This window comes from Egretta garzetta, unplaced genomic scaffold (genome assembly GCF_000687185.1).
Source record: "Egretta garzetta isolate BGI_Z169 unplaced genomic scaffold, ASM68718v1 scaffold161, whole genome shotgun sequence".
Taxonomy (NCBI): domain Eukaryota; kingdom Metazoa; phylum Chordata; class Aves; order Pelecaniformes; family Ardeidae; genus Egretta; species Egretta garzetta.
Window position 1 is genome coordinate 4,815,732 of NW_009258754.1, and position 14,946 is coordinate 4,830,677.

General features: G+C 46.3%; 1 protein-coding gene across 6 annotated transcripts in view; it reads right to left on the bottom strand.

Annotated features, from left to right (window-relative positions):
* The window catches only part of ST6GAL1 (ST6 beta-galactoside alpha-2,6-sialyltransferase 1), a 46,784-nt gene that overhangs the window by 29,258 nt on the left and 2,580 nt on the right, over positions 1–14,946 (bottom strand). The window contains exons 1-2 of one of the 6 annotated variants that reach the window (XM_035888828.1): positions 5,766–5,917; positions 3,754–3,880 (exon numbers count right to left, since the gene is read on the bottom strand). The exons of 1 other annotated variant lie outside the window; for it this stretch is intronic. In XM_035888828.1, the coding sequence (XP_035744721.1) occupies positions 3,754–3,880; positions 5,766–5,790 (152 nt within the window). In that variant the 5' untranslated portion in view covers positions 5,791–5,917. 4 more of the 6 variants (XM_035888822.1, XM_035888827.1, XM_035888821.1 and 1 more) reach the window with 4 other exon arrangements.

The following is a 14,946-nucleotide window of genomic DNA, read 5'->3' on the forward strand; positions in this document are numbered from 1 at the left end:
TGAAAAGGGGTTTCAGTATAGGAAGGTGAGAATGGATGAGGGAAACAAGGAAACACTTATTTAGGGCTTGTTAAAACTGGATGCTGTGATATTTTGGTATCTATATTGAAGAAAGGGGAAGAACAGTAGTTCATTAATACATAGTAGAGTGAAACTTCTGTGTAGGTGTTAATTACTGTATTTTGGGCATTTATAAACAAACCAAGTATTTCCCAAATAGCAAGAAGTTGGCAATAATTTTATAGGCAAAGATGAAAATGATTTCTTCCAGTTATTAAGTATCTTGAAAGGATATTCAGACAGAATTGAGTTGCTGGGCTTTTCATTGCTGAACTCCTCTTTGAAGAAAAGTAGATCTTCAGTTAACTACCTGGCAGAAGGGTAAAGTTTGGTAGATTATCCTTGCTCAACACCAGTAGTTTAACCCATGCATCATGGCACAGGTAATTCTGGAATTTCATATTCCCCAGGTTACAATCACTGATTATGTATGTTTTCCTCAAAAACTTTTCTTTTTTTTTTTAAGAGAAGAGGAAGATAGCTTTGTTGTTTTTTAATTAAAATTGGTAATTTTTACCAATATATTTTTGCTTTCATTTCCTTCTCACTTCAAAGGGTAGACCAATTTCTAAATAAATTAAGGGATAAGAAGCAAAAATGTTGTTAGTACATTCTTTAACCAGAAATTGCAGGCATGAAATAAATATGGATTGGAAATACTTTCTCTTTGAGTCATAAATTGTCTCTTAAAATTTGGTGACAATTACTGCCTAACAGTTGTACAATTCTGTGTGCAGTCATCCACTTCTTACTGATGCTAGAATCTATTAAAAGGAATAAAATTGTGGAAGATAGCATTCTTGATTTAGAAAACAGACTAAGAAATTGCAGAAAGCTGAGTTGCAATATCCTCCATGCCTTGTTAAGTTGCCTAACAAAAATGCTATGCAGAAGCCCAATTAGAACAAAACAAAACAAAACAAAACAAAGACAAAAAAACCCCAACAAAAACCAAAACCACATTATTTATTTTAGTTTCAACTTACACAGTTTGTCTCAGGCACATACATGAAAAAATTTCAAATCACAGTGTTTTCTGAGCTGGTTAACAGCTAGATTTGATCAAATAACACAAAAAAATACTATTATCAGCTGGGATCGTAATTTCCAGAGCTAATGACAAACTATACAAGCATTTTGAAGCTTAGGATATTTTCACTTGGCAACTTTTTCAGTAACTTTTTGAAAACCAGTACTTTCTTTTCTGCAGCACGTTTGTTTCATACCAAACTCTCTACAGTCTGATGTCTGTTTGCAATATAATTTTGTATGGTTTGCCATTAGCTCTCTGTAGATATTTCGCATAGGTCAAGAAAAGCCATTTGCCTAAGAAAAAAAGGCAGCTTTTGATTCAGGATAAGATCTCAAAAAGTGCCTAAAGCTACAATGAGAATTAATCTTGCACTCTCTCTTAAGCCATGAACATCATGAATATCATCACTAACCATCTCACTCAGATGGCCTAGCAGCCCCTGTCATCCTTGTGGTTCTGCTTCACAACTTTCCATGAGCCTGAAGCAGTTGCTTGGTTGCACACCTGCATGCACCTTTCTTCTTCTGGATGCATTTTGCTAAGCTCAGGTGTTCCCCCTAAAGAACATTTACAGCAGTTCTAGAGTATGTGCATCCTTATTCTTCAGCTTAGCTGCATTAATTTTTCTTGTCTTCTACCTGAAAGAAAAAAACAGAGAATGCAAAAATACTTTTTTGTATAGGCTATTAATTTTACAATGCAAGAGAACTTAAAATATTATTTACTTAAATTATTATTTACCCCCAGTATCAATACAGGCTGGGGGAAGAAAGGATCGAGAGCAGCCCTGCCGAGAGGGACCTGGGGGTACTGATGGATGAAAAGCTAGACATGAGCCGGCAATGTGCGCTGGCAGCCCAGAAGGCCAACCGTACTCTGGGCTGCATCAGGAGAAGCGTGGCCAGCAGGTCGAGGGAGGTGATTCTGCCCCTCTACTCAGCTCTGGTGAGACCTCACCTGGAGTACTGCGTCCAGCTCTGGAGCCCTCAGCACAAGAAGGACATGGAACTGTTGGAACGGGTCCAGAGGAGGGCTACAAAAATGATCCGAGGGCTGGAGCACCTCTCCTATGAGGACAGGCTGAGAGAGTTGGGCTTGTTCAGTCTGGAGAAAAGAAGGCTACGGGGAGACCTGATTGCGGCCTTCCAGTACCTAAAGGGGGCCTATAGGAAAGATGGGGAACGTCTTTTTAGTAGGGCCAGCTGTGTTAGGACAAGGGGAAATGGTTTCAAACTAGAACAGGGTAGGTTCAGGCTAGAGGTAAGGAAGAAATTTTTTACAACGAGGGTGGTAAAACACTGGAACAGGTTGCCCAGAGAGGTAGTGGAGGCCCCATCCCTGGGAACATTCAAGGCCAGGTTGGATGGGGCTCTGAGCAACCTGATCTAGTTAGCAGTGTCCCTGCTCACTGCAGGGGGGTTGGACTAGATGACCACTAGTGGTCCCTTCCAACCCTAAACATTCTATGATTCTATGATTCTAAATACATATAATTATGTACTTATATACTATGCCCACCTATTTTTGAGTTAGATAATAATGCATTCACGATATGATAAGAAATTGATATTGCTGAACTAAAAGCGTTTTCGTAAGCTGTCCAACATGCATCTAGGTCAGAGTTGTATGTTGTCAAGGGAGATTAGTTTTACAAGTCATCTTCTCTGAAGTTTTCTTTCTCCTTCTGAAGTTATTAAGTATAGAAATCACTAGTTTAAAAAACTGCATCAGTCTGACAAATATTTTCTGGTCTGTTAGGAACAATAATTTTCAGGTTTTTTCCCAGAGTACAGGAGTAAAAATTATAAGCCTGCCCCAGTTTTTAGGTTCCTCTCACTTTGGGTTGTGTACAAAGCCTTGTCTTGTCTGGATCTCTGTAAGTTTTATCTGCAGCCATCTCAAATAGGATGGAGCATCAGTGCTTCAGAAATGAGCACACTTGCGGCTAACCCCCACCCCGGTGCCCTTTTTGAGAGGTCTTTACAAGCTGATCAAATATCAGAGCTCTTTCAGAGATCTCGGCAGATTACAGCCCAAAGAGGTGAAAAACGATTTGTGTGAGAGCGGGGAAGCCGAGCGGAAATTTCCCACGCGCTTGTCTAGGAGGCGCCGGCTCCCCTGAACCCTTTGACTTCGTCACAGGGCGCTGCGGCTGCCGGCAGCGATGCAAGCGCTGTGCTCTGCGCCGTCTGATCAAACACTCGCATGGCAGTGCTGGTGGTTAGTGCTCAGCAAAACCGCTCCTCTGACCGCAGCGGTACTGAAGAGCTATTTTTAGGAGACCGAGGATGCACAGCACTTGTGTGGAGGGAGGAAAGAGGGTTGGAGATGGATATAGGTGCTACCCGTGAGGAACTGGGTGATTTCCTGCCAGGACTCCCCTCTTTCTCCTGGGAAATGCTCCCTAAGGCCCTTCATACACCTTCCAGCATCAGCACCACACAAGGGGATGTCCTAATTTCTGCGGCCTTCCCCATGGTGCAATGGCAGGCAGCTGCCCTCCTGGCTTGCCAAGATCTGTATACCCACCTCCAGCCCTCCTCCCACCCTCCACAAACCTTCCTTGTTGGAAGTCCTTTCCTTATCTACATTTTTGGTCAGCTTTTCTCCCATCTCTCCTGGATCCCCTGTGTGTAGCACCTGTTCTGGGCCCATGTCACCAAGATGTTTCAGAGTTGATGCACGGAGTTCCACAGGATACTTCAAGTGCAAAGCAATGTCTGAGATGGGTGTCTTCCGCCATAGCGTACCGCAGCATGGACCTCTTGTATGTAAGACAGCAGAAGCCTTGAATATACAGAAACAGGCTGACACCAGAGCGGCCACAGACACCAACAGCTGACTCCTGACAGAGAAAGATGCCCCAAACTAATAGCGCTGGTGGAGCCACCTCTAAAGCACGTGCAAAACTGCAGCAAAAACAAGCTGGTGGCCTGGCACCACAGTTCAGCATCAAGTACACAGAATTAATTACTCTGTTAATCTTACACAATACGATTACATATGTATCATCCTCTTATCATTAAAGAGAACTGTGGTTTTGTACGTGGTCCAAGGGTTTGCTGAGCGTGCTCCGCTGGTCTGAACACTCAACCTGGAGAACCATTGTTAAACCTGGATGCAACACAGCAAAGCTTGTCCTTCTCCCCTCCACCTTCAACCATCTAGACCCAACACATCAACAGTCCCTCTTCTCCAACGAATAAGCTTAGCTGAGCCACAAGCCACTTTCTAAAGAAGCAGGGGTCACAGGCTCCCACACAGCTACATGGAGAGCTGGGGGATGAAGGGGGGTTGCGTGCCTATTTTTGGTTTTACTTCCCTATTTCAGATGTGCCCAAAGGAGGAAAGAGGAAAAGGCCCTTTTCTATTTCAGATATTAACATATTGAGCAGCATAACTGCAGACAAGAGGGTTGGGCAGACCGAAAGATACAAGTATTACAGACCAAATATACCGCTTTGCTGGTTTTCAAACATTCAACTCCCCCAGCAGCCATATTTCAAGCCAGGCCTAACCAGGCTGCCTAGTCTGAAAATATAGTATCAGGGGACCAGGTTTGGCTATTCAACAGCAAGACTTCTGAGCATTTCAAAAGGGACTAAAGATTTTTGTCCTGGCACAAATGGAAGGTTCAGTGATACCAAAGCACATTAAGATAAGGAATATCTCTGCACTAAAAGTGAGCCTGTCCTTGAGAGGTTGGCTTGGCCTTAGATTTCAGCTATCCCAAAGACTGGCATCCAACCAAGGCCAAAATAAGAGTAATCAGTTGCTGCTGCATATCTGTACTTTGCACGTGCACATAGAGCTGCACCGTGCTCCCATACCTCCCAAGAGAGGATGACTCATGTATCTACACAGGATCCTGCTATCTCACCAGCTCACCTGAGGTCACATCCCCAAGACATGTCTTTGTCCAGTAAGCAGAGGATTTCCACAGAGGAATGAGGAACAAGGAAGAAAAACAAAACTAACCCCCGCCTCTGTTCCAAAAACAAAACAAAACCAAAAGTTTTACAGGGCTCCATGGCTGACATAGTTTTTGATCCTCCATTCTATACCCAAATCCCAGCTAACCAGAAGTCAAGCTGTCTCCAGCTTCGTTTCCTTCTTCCTCCACGAAAAAAGCAGCTGCCAAAGATGCCCAAGGCAATGGACCATGCTCTTTCTTTTCCACTCACCTACCTCCGTCAGTGCATTGCCACTCCTGCCAACACTCCCCAGGCCCCACACCGCTCTGTCTTGACATCCATGCAAATTTTGGCTGCTCTTTACCCTCTTTGGGGATGGAAATCCAGCAGCCCCTGGGTAGGCAGGCTGCTGGAGCTCCTCCACTCCAGCCAAAGTGTTTCAGTTTGCAATGCTAAAGGTAATACAACACTGGGAGGGAGAAGTGTTCCCTGGCCAGAAAGGATGAAAGGGTGGTACATTTTCTGCATTAAAGATTCAGGTTCCAAGCAGAGGAGAGGAGATTAGCATGTTCTCAACACAGGAGGAAGTGGGGAGCCACATCCAGCACTCCTGATGCCAGCAACTTAAAGATTTAAAGAAGCAGTTTTAATGAGGTCCTCACAAACCTTCTTCACACATGAAAACAGGCATAAACCCAACACTTGCATTTGCAGTCACCTCTAGAAATGCCCCCTGCCAAGTTAGCTTTCCCATGCACCAGAGAAAAGGAGGGTTCCCAGCATCACCACCTTCCCCAATCACTGCAGTGGCTCAGGCTGCCTGAGGATCTTGCTTTGCATGATCAAAACCTATGGTGTATGCTAATTGTATGGCAAAGGGTAGCAGCGTTCACGCAATTATTGGACTAATCAGGCCAAAAGCTGAAGCACAGAGCTCTAGGAATATTCAATATGTGATATGGATCTTTTGGACTAGCCAGTCATCTCAGGAGGCAGCTGCCAAAGGCTTGCAGCGAGGCGATAAGGGGCAGGATGCCAGCGGGGAAGAATGACATAACGGAAAAGTAGTAGTACCACCAACAAAAGCATTTCAGGCGTGTTCAGCAGAGGTCAGCTGTGAAAGCAGCCAGCTAATTACTTTAACTGACAATAATCCCAGAGGGTTTCTGGTGAAAACCCTAACTGAAATGAATGCCAGCACACATCTTATATTAATTTTATGCAAGCCAGAATAATCACTGGATCTCAGACGCATATTTCTGGAGCATAACCAATACATATCAACAGCTACAAGGGCTCCTGCAAGAAGCAGAATAAATGTTTTATTTTGCTTTAAAAGAGAAATATAGGATAGTTGCAAAGGGAATGGCAGAGAACCTTTCCTGTTTTCTTTACCGTCCTCCCAACTCTGCATGCAACATGAGAGCCCCAGTGCAAATAGCAGTGCCTCTGAATGTACATAGACTCATCACACCACCAGCAGCCATGGTCCTGCTACAGTTATGTGAAAGGGAAAAGAGGGGCAGAGAAAGGAAGAGCAGCCATGGTCATCACCTTCATCTCCAGGTTCCTTTGCTGTCTACAGCAATCCCTGTCAAACCCTTCCAGGCAGAAGCAGATTGACAAGTAAGATCTGTAGGAGGTGCCACCATGGGGAGCACATCCATGCTCTGCACGCATCTCCCTTTTAATCGAGTTCTCTAGCCTAGAAAAGAAATTAAGGGGGAGATGTTAGACAGCCACATCAGACTGATCAGAAACCACTGGACTGGAGACTACAACCACTAGCCGGAACCACATAGCAGAAGTCAGAAGTGACATGGAAACGCCCAGAGCCCGCAGATGCTGTTGCGCGCCCACACCACAGGCAAGGGTGCCCTGGGCAAGACAGATAACCAAGCCACCAAAACCTTTAAACATAACTTGTGTGCAAGTAAAACAACACATGGAGGAGCTTTATTTTGAAGGCAAAACCTGTTGGCTGCAGAACTCCCCAGAGTCTAATGCCAGGAACCAGGGTCAGGGAGAGCTTGGTAATGCTGAGATCAGGGCAGAACTCACCCTCAGCACTGGAGTTGTGGGTCCCTAAGGAGATCTCAGCAACGCAGCCTGTATAGATGCATGTGCAAAGCCCCTCTTGCAGACCCCTCTCTCACTGAACCATTAATAGCAAAACCCACCACCTACACTGATGCAATGGAGCAGTGATGCACTGCACTTAACCTGATGACTCTTGCTGGAAACACAAAAGAGCTTCTACAGAGCTTATTTTTCTAGCCTCTCCCCTACTTCTAAAAGAAAGTCAGTGTACTACAGCACATGTCCTAAAATCCTCTTAAATAAGATATTAATCACAAGACTGTTTAGCAAGTAAGAGCACACGGTCTGCTCAAAAAATGCCGCCTTCCATAATTATCCTGCCCTGGGCAAGTTTCCAGTGTATCTGCATGGCCTGGCATATGTTTCACCCCTGAGTCCAGCAGCTCAGATTTCTGCTCTCAGCAGGGAACCCAAGCGCTCACAGCTTAAGGACAGGTCCTAATATGCCAATAACCCAAATTACTGCCAGCTTGAACCACCCGATAACCCTATCCCACTGCAGTGCACTGTGGCAGGGGAGGGGAAGCAGGGGGAAAAAGGTAAGCTTAGGCTATATAAAGTTTGTGTTATGAGGAAAGGGAGGAGAAGATATAAAAAGAGAGGTAAAAAGCAAGAAATGAGCAAGATGATAAAGAGAAGAGGGGTACTGCTCAGTGCAAAGAGACACCAGCATGCAATGCCTTACCACAAGTGCTGAGGTCCCACCAGCACCAGCTGGTGCAGGTTCTCGCCGTGTGAGAAATAACGAAACTAAACAACACTTGAGGGTTAGGTCAAGGGGGAGGAAAACAGAAAGAGCAGACTGCTAGACTGAAAAATAATGCTCTTCACTTCTTCCAGCCAGCAGCGTTCCTCAGCGTAGCTGCACCTTTGAGAGCCACCTCACCCAGCAAGGGGTCAGCCATCACAGCAAGCAATTAGAGCAAGCCACCCTCTGGTGAGGAAATTTAGACAGGCAGACCACAGGACATCTGTAACGCAGTAGAGGAAGGCTGGATGAGTAACAGTGAGCCTGAGCCCCAGCGCACTGTTACATGTCAGGCTAGGAAATCCCCAGCCAGCAAGCTCAGCAGAGCAGTAAGATCCCCTTGCTGCAGGCTATGCTCACAGCAGGCATTGTGGCCTGCAGAAAGGGCACATTTAAATTAGAAAAACAGTGCAAACAGGAGAGAAAAGGGATGCAAGAGGAGCATGGGCGGTCAAGCAAGCCCTCCACACCAGTTGTCCAGCCATGCAGCACTTCTTCTGGGACATCACTTTCAAAAACATACAACAATCCACCTCTGGCTTCCCCCTCCCTACCCAAGTCTGCCTTCATAAGCGACTGAAAAGTGAACCCAGAGATGCCATCAGAGGTGTGCAGCTTCTGCCGTGGCAGCGCCAGGGGCAGCTGCAGAGCTGGGAGAGGAAGCACAACAGCCAGGCTGAGGCCAAGGGAGATGCTCAGCTGCCCGCCCACTCCCTCCTACGAACAGGGCACAATGCTCAGAAACGTTCAGCAGCATCCCTGGGAGGTAAGAGGATCAAGGGGACGTGCGCCCCTCTCCACAGCAGGACAGCGAGATTGCCTGCTCAGGAGCACCTCTGGCAGCCCAGCTCCATCCAGACATGCACAGAGCCCATGCTGGGTGCTGGGAGCCACCAGCTGCAGGATGGGCAGCGTCCCTCAGCAGAGCTCGAACCCCCAGCACTTGTCCTACAAGTAAGGAGCACGAGAGGGATCAGGCCCCCTTGCCTTTTGGTCAAGCCAGAGTTTGACAAATTCATCAACACAGCATTTCTACAGGGCAAGCATTTGCACCACCAGGGATACTAGCAGAGAGTTACTGGAAGAGAAGATACCTTGGAAGATGCCAAGGTTAAGTAAGGACCCAAAATTACCCCCTCACACACAACAATGTTGGAAAAAATTATCATTAATTTATCACTAATTCTTCATCCTTCCTCAGACAAAGGATCTGTATGGAAAGATACTGGAGGATGTTGAAGGTCTAGTACCAGCCCGGGTGAGTTTATCTGCCTGAAGGCAATTAATTAATACCCTAGTAACATCCATGCTCCAGTGTGACAAGTATGTGCACTAACAGTCAGTAACCATAGATAGTGGGACCAGGAGGCGAGAGGAGGCAGCAAGTCTCCACTGTCATTCAGCATCCCTCCCACTAGCAGCCAGCAGAGACTTATGGCTTATCTTCTTTCTATGGGTGAGAAATTATTCCTCCTTCCCACCTTACCCAGCTGCAGGACAACCAATTGCCTGATGGCTGCTTTGGCAGAGGAAAACATCTTGCTGTCTGTGTTCTTGTAAAAGAAATGGTATCTGTTTATTGCTTAATTGTTAACGCTGATTCATCCCAAAATTAGAAATCTTACCACCACAACTCTTCTACAATATAATAATAAAACCCCTGCCTGTCGGGTTAATTACGGTTAAGTAGAAAATGATTAAACCACTGCAGAGCAGCGCACCATCCAGGAGTGCCCCCAGGCCAAGCGGTGCAGCAGCTTCCTCTCACCAGTGTCTCAGACCAGGTGCCAGCATGGCTGGGAGGGCACGGCCACACAGTGTCCTGCCAGGGAGCAGGGACACAAACACACCCCACCACCAGCTCACATCAGTCAGATGAGGAGAAGATGCGAAGAACAAAGGAGCCTGGGTAGGACCGGTCTACCTGATGCAGAGGAGTGGGACCTGAAGCCCAGACAGGGGTTCAGCCAAGAACTGGAATGAGATGCTCAGGAACTTCAGACCAGGACTGGTCAATGAAGAAGACTAAGGCAAGGACCTGGAGGTGGTGGGGGAACAAGCCGGAGAAGAGGCACTGGCTGGAGCAATTACCTGTCCTCTTGGGTCCACTGGCAGAGCTCACAGTTCCCCAGGTCACCAGTGCCAGCCAGCCAACAAATCCTCTCCACACAACCTATCAGTGAAGCATCTTATCCTCACCACCGACGGTCTATGGAGACTGTTTCATTGCTACTATACCCTGATTGTTCCAGTGGCAGAAGTCTGTGCGGTGGACTGAGGAGCCCAGCCCCCGGCAGAACAGCCTTCTCTCCCCGCACATCAAAAAGCACCAAAAAAAAAAAAAAAAAAAAAAAAAGACGGCATCACAATCCTGCACCTTATTTTGTCACCACAAACTTCCTTCACACAGAAGTGCTCTCTGAATGACAGCACTGAAGCAAGGTTCTGCCTGGGTTTTTTTTCCACCGCAAGAAAAAAAAAAAAAGGTAAAAAAAAAATGTGTCATAAATAAGACACAAAGGCCAGATAAAATGCCATGAGAGAGGCAAATCAAAGCTGCCAGAGAGAAGTAACTCCTGCCTTGCTTCTGTTAGAACTGCTATGAAACCAAACAAACATCTGAAAAGAAACTTTTCAGATCCCTTATGGCCAGGCCCTTGCAGAAGGTCTCAGCACCAGAACTGCATTTCACGGATGTCAGAAATTATTAAGAGGAGTAAAATCCTGGAAAACTCCCAGAAGAGCACCCAAAATTGGCTGGCTACCCTGTGTATGCCTCAGGTCCCCATTTATACAGAGACGCTTTCCAACACACACATCGCGAACTCCAGATGCTCAAACATTTATGAGGAGCATCACAGAGAAGCATACTGGAGAACTTAGGTTTCTGTCTTTGGGGCAGGGTTGAAGTGCATAATGAGTAAAGCACAGTGTCAAGCAGCAAAAAGAAGGGGCAGGGGAAGACGACCAACCACAAATACACATTCGTTGTGCAAAATGAGCAAGGCAGCATCACACTGAGAAGAAGCTGTGAAACCATGCAGTCAGAAGCTGTAGCGCACACACAAATCAAATTTGGGCTAAATAACTTAAATGCTATCCTGCTTTCTGAGAGCCTGGCTTTGCAACCCTTTCCTCCTGCTACCGAGGCCCAGGTTGACAGCTTAGCAATTCCACAAGGACACAATAACACCTGATAAACCTGCCATTTCTATGATGTAAACTGTTGCATTTATATATAAATTTTTGGCATGGCTGGTGCTACTAGAATACAGCTCTGCTACAAAATGGAACCTTCTTATAAATAATTTATAATAAAAAAATAAAATCGAAGGCATGAACATAGTCTGAACTACAGGAATTCCATGAGTTGCATTCATTTTGATGGGACGTAGCTTTGCTTGGTTTTGATGCCTTCAGCCTAACAAGCTATCACTGACCCTTACTCAACTCAATTGTTTCACAATGCTGCAGGGGAAAGACTTCAGACACCAGCCACTGCTGAAGCTGGAGGAGCAGGAGGCAGCAGTTTCCAGGGGAAATAAAAAAATCCCTCCACTTTCATTAAAGACACATTTCCCCTTTATTAAAGCAACTTCTAGGGCAAGCCTAGGGCTACTGCAGACTGCTGCAATTAATGCCAGGTACACACATAAGTTGGCCAGTTTATGCTTAGGCAGCCCAAGTTCACCTCAGAGCAACTCTGGACAAATTTGGCAGCACTGCAGAAGACACAGAAGCCAAATGCCATCCCTTCTGCAGAAGAGAGGCCCAGCAGCTGAGAAAGCAGAGCAGTGAAGGCACTAAGGTGGTACTTTTGGCAGGGATTTGGGGATGATGTGATTGCCACCGCCAGACCTCAACCTCCACTACCCAGGAACAGGGTTACAGCCCTCAGGGGCAGGAATTGAAAATCCAGTTACCGATTGCTCTCTTGGCCATATGCCTGGGGAAACACATGCCCGAGCTGTGACATTATTGGGATGGGCTAGAGAAGGAATCACCTGCTACCACACCATCTTCCCGTGAACAAAGCTAGAAACTCATCTGTTGAAAGGGAAGTTCGGGCAGGACTTTCTGTTTCCCACACTCCACCAGGACACGGCGCAGTAACAGAACGCCAGCCAGCCCACACAACACCCATTGTTCAAGCAAGAGGTACCTCATGGCCATGAAGAAAGACTACCCGTGCAAATTACGACTAATCCAATCTCTTCCACCCAGCAGCAGCCTCACCCAGGCAATACCCCACCCAGCAATGATCCTTTTTCCATACCTACCAGCTTCGCAAAAGTTTCTCACCACCTTCCCCAGACAAGGTACCGCAAGCACAAACATTTCCATTTCAGACCTGTCTTGCTCTAGATAAACTCAACTTCTGTGATCCTCCTCCCCAAACCAGAGCTGAAGAACTGCTCTTTTTCCACCAACACCAAAGTAGCTTCTCTCCAGGCTTTTTTTAATGGGGTAGTTTTTGCAGCTCATCTGCTCTAAGCCAGTATACCTACTTTTTGACACAAACACATAGCTAATAGTCTCCTGGTAACCGACTATAAACAATTTCATTAGAACTACTGGTAACACCAACAGTTAAAGTCAGTTTGGGGAAAAATAAAGAGGTGTAGCTACAGAGAAGAGAGGCAGAATGTAGCTGGACATTTGGAGGGGGTTTTGATTTGGGTTTTTTGTTTTTGTTGTTGTTTTTTGGTTTTTTTCCCAATTTGAGGTTTTTGCCATGAAACCTAAGAAAAAGCAGTCAAAGGATGTCAGGGGGCTCAAAGATACTCAGGGACCAAAGAGACCCAAAGCTCTTTAGGATATGGCTGCTTAGGAATCTGTCAGGAGCTGAGAGGGGCTAGAAGGAGCAATACTGGAAAGAGAAGGCTGCTTGGAGCATATGGTTAGCCAAGCATTCTGGCCAAGGGAAAAGGTGTGCAGATTCGATACTCTGGGCATGCCTGCAAGGTGCTCAAGAAATGCTTTAAAACAATTGCAAGATTGCGACACACAGCATTAAAACATGCAATAGCCTGTGGGGCAATCTCAGATGGGGCGAAACAGGACGCAATTACCTTCTTACCCAGCCTGAGTGTTTTCACTTTAGAAAAGCAGCCAGCAATGGAAAAAACTAGCCACAAAAACCCCACCGCCAGCACAGCCTGCGGTTACCGAAATCCTGGCAGGTGAGCTTTGGGCAGAAATGGCAGGCCACACTCTCCAAAAGTCATCGTCATCGTCCAGCAGCCCCTGGGCGCCAGCTGGCCAAGAACAGCACGTGTTGGGGCTGCAAGCTCAGGGGACGTGGGGGGCTGGCAACACGCTTGCAGCTGCTCCCTCTGCTTACTGGGAGCCCTGTGTAGTGTTTAATCACGCCCCAGGTTTGTTTTCTTCTAGATTAGGGAGTTACGGCAACAACGGGAGGATCCACACAGGTGGAAGCTGGGAAGACAGACCTGAGACCTCCTGACAGCAGTGATTGGTTTTATCAGCTCAGCCACCAACCAGACCACTGCCAGGGTGCTGAGAAGGCCGAGTGCTGCCCAACGAGGACTCTGACAGATCGGCGGTCTAAGACTCAGCTTACAACCCTACCGACAGTGGAGCTGGGGCGTGAGCAGAAGCGGTTGTGACAGAGGCACCGCTTTCCTGCCCCTGCTCCTACAACCCCAGAGGCGGCCACCCCACCGCCACGCCGACCTGCTTCAGTGCACGCGTGGCAGGACGTGATGTTCACACCTGAGAGCACGGCCCAGATGTGAAGCGCTGGCACCAGCGAGGTGATGGTTAGGCACAAAATTAAGCATTTGAAATACTACCTGCAGGGTTTTACTTGCCCTCACCCAGCATAAAATCTCAGCTTGGAGGTTGCAAGGGAATAGCGGGGTGAAAAACGCATTTCTGCAATACCTCAAAAAAAGTCGGGCTTCCAGAGTGTCATTTGCATGGAGACAGATGGCAAAAATCAAGCCAAATTAAAGGCAGGCATGAATTTTAAAAGTATGAGTTAATATGCATTAATGACCTCGGTACACCCTCACATCTGTAGCTATAGTAAGCTTAAATTTCCTTCATCTCTTACAGCATGAACTAAATTAAATTTAATTTAGTGTCCACGCTGAAACTTGACACTATTTCTGACATCAAATTTACAATTAATCCTTAATTAACCTTTCTGATTTTTTCTCAGATTGCAAGTGTATGATCATCTAGCCATCTAATTTAACAATTTATGAATATCTAAAAAATATTTGTCCAGTTGCACTCCCATAACAACTAGGAAAACTTCTCAACCTTAGAACACGTGGTTCATTGAAACGTACTGGCGTTGTCCACCTGAGACTGGTGTTTTGCAAAGTGGTTTACGAAGCAGTAAGTTTCCAAATTGAGAACAGAAAGGCAGAAGGGAGCTATGCCACACTTGAAAATCAAGTTAATTTTTACCCCAGGTGCAGACTTGAAGGAGTTCCCCTCGATTTTTAAAAATGCACTTCTAAACCACATTTGAAATTGCTGAGACGCATCCACAGGACCTACAATATTCCCAGTCCACACCCATGGTACATTATAAAAGCATAAACCAGAAGGCAGCAAGTAGCGACTATTCTGAAAACCAGCAGATAAATCTAAATAAAAGAAGATGCCTTCCATGCAGCTCTCCCATCTCTCTGCACTTTCCAGATCCCCGACACAAAGCGCACAGCCTTGCTGCCGGCTCGGCACGGTCAACACGGCAGCAGTCCCCATGCACGACACATGGGGCCACTGCTCAACGCCGAGTCTCCATCACCTTTTCAGACTCCTCAACCCATAGGTGAATGATTCATTTTGCCGCATTCAAGCCAGCTGTTCTTTAAACACATGCTGAATTAAATTTGAGGGGCCTGAAAATGCCAATGATCTCTCAGTCCCCACTTTGTATTGTGAGCAGAAAGCCTGGCTAACCCACCGTGCAAGTCATTCTTGCATTGAAGTGTCTTTCCAGCATTGCTCTTCCTTCTTTTCCAGCTGGGTACTCTCACATCTCTCAAAATACCCTTTCATGTTACAGGCACAAGCAATATTTATTTTTATCACTCCCATTTTTGTCTTCA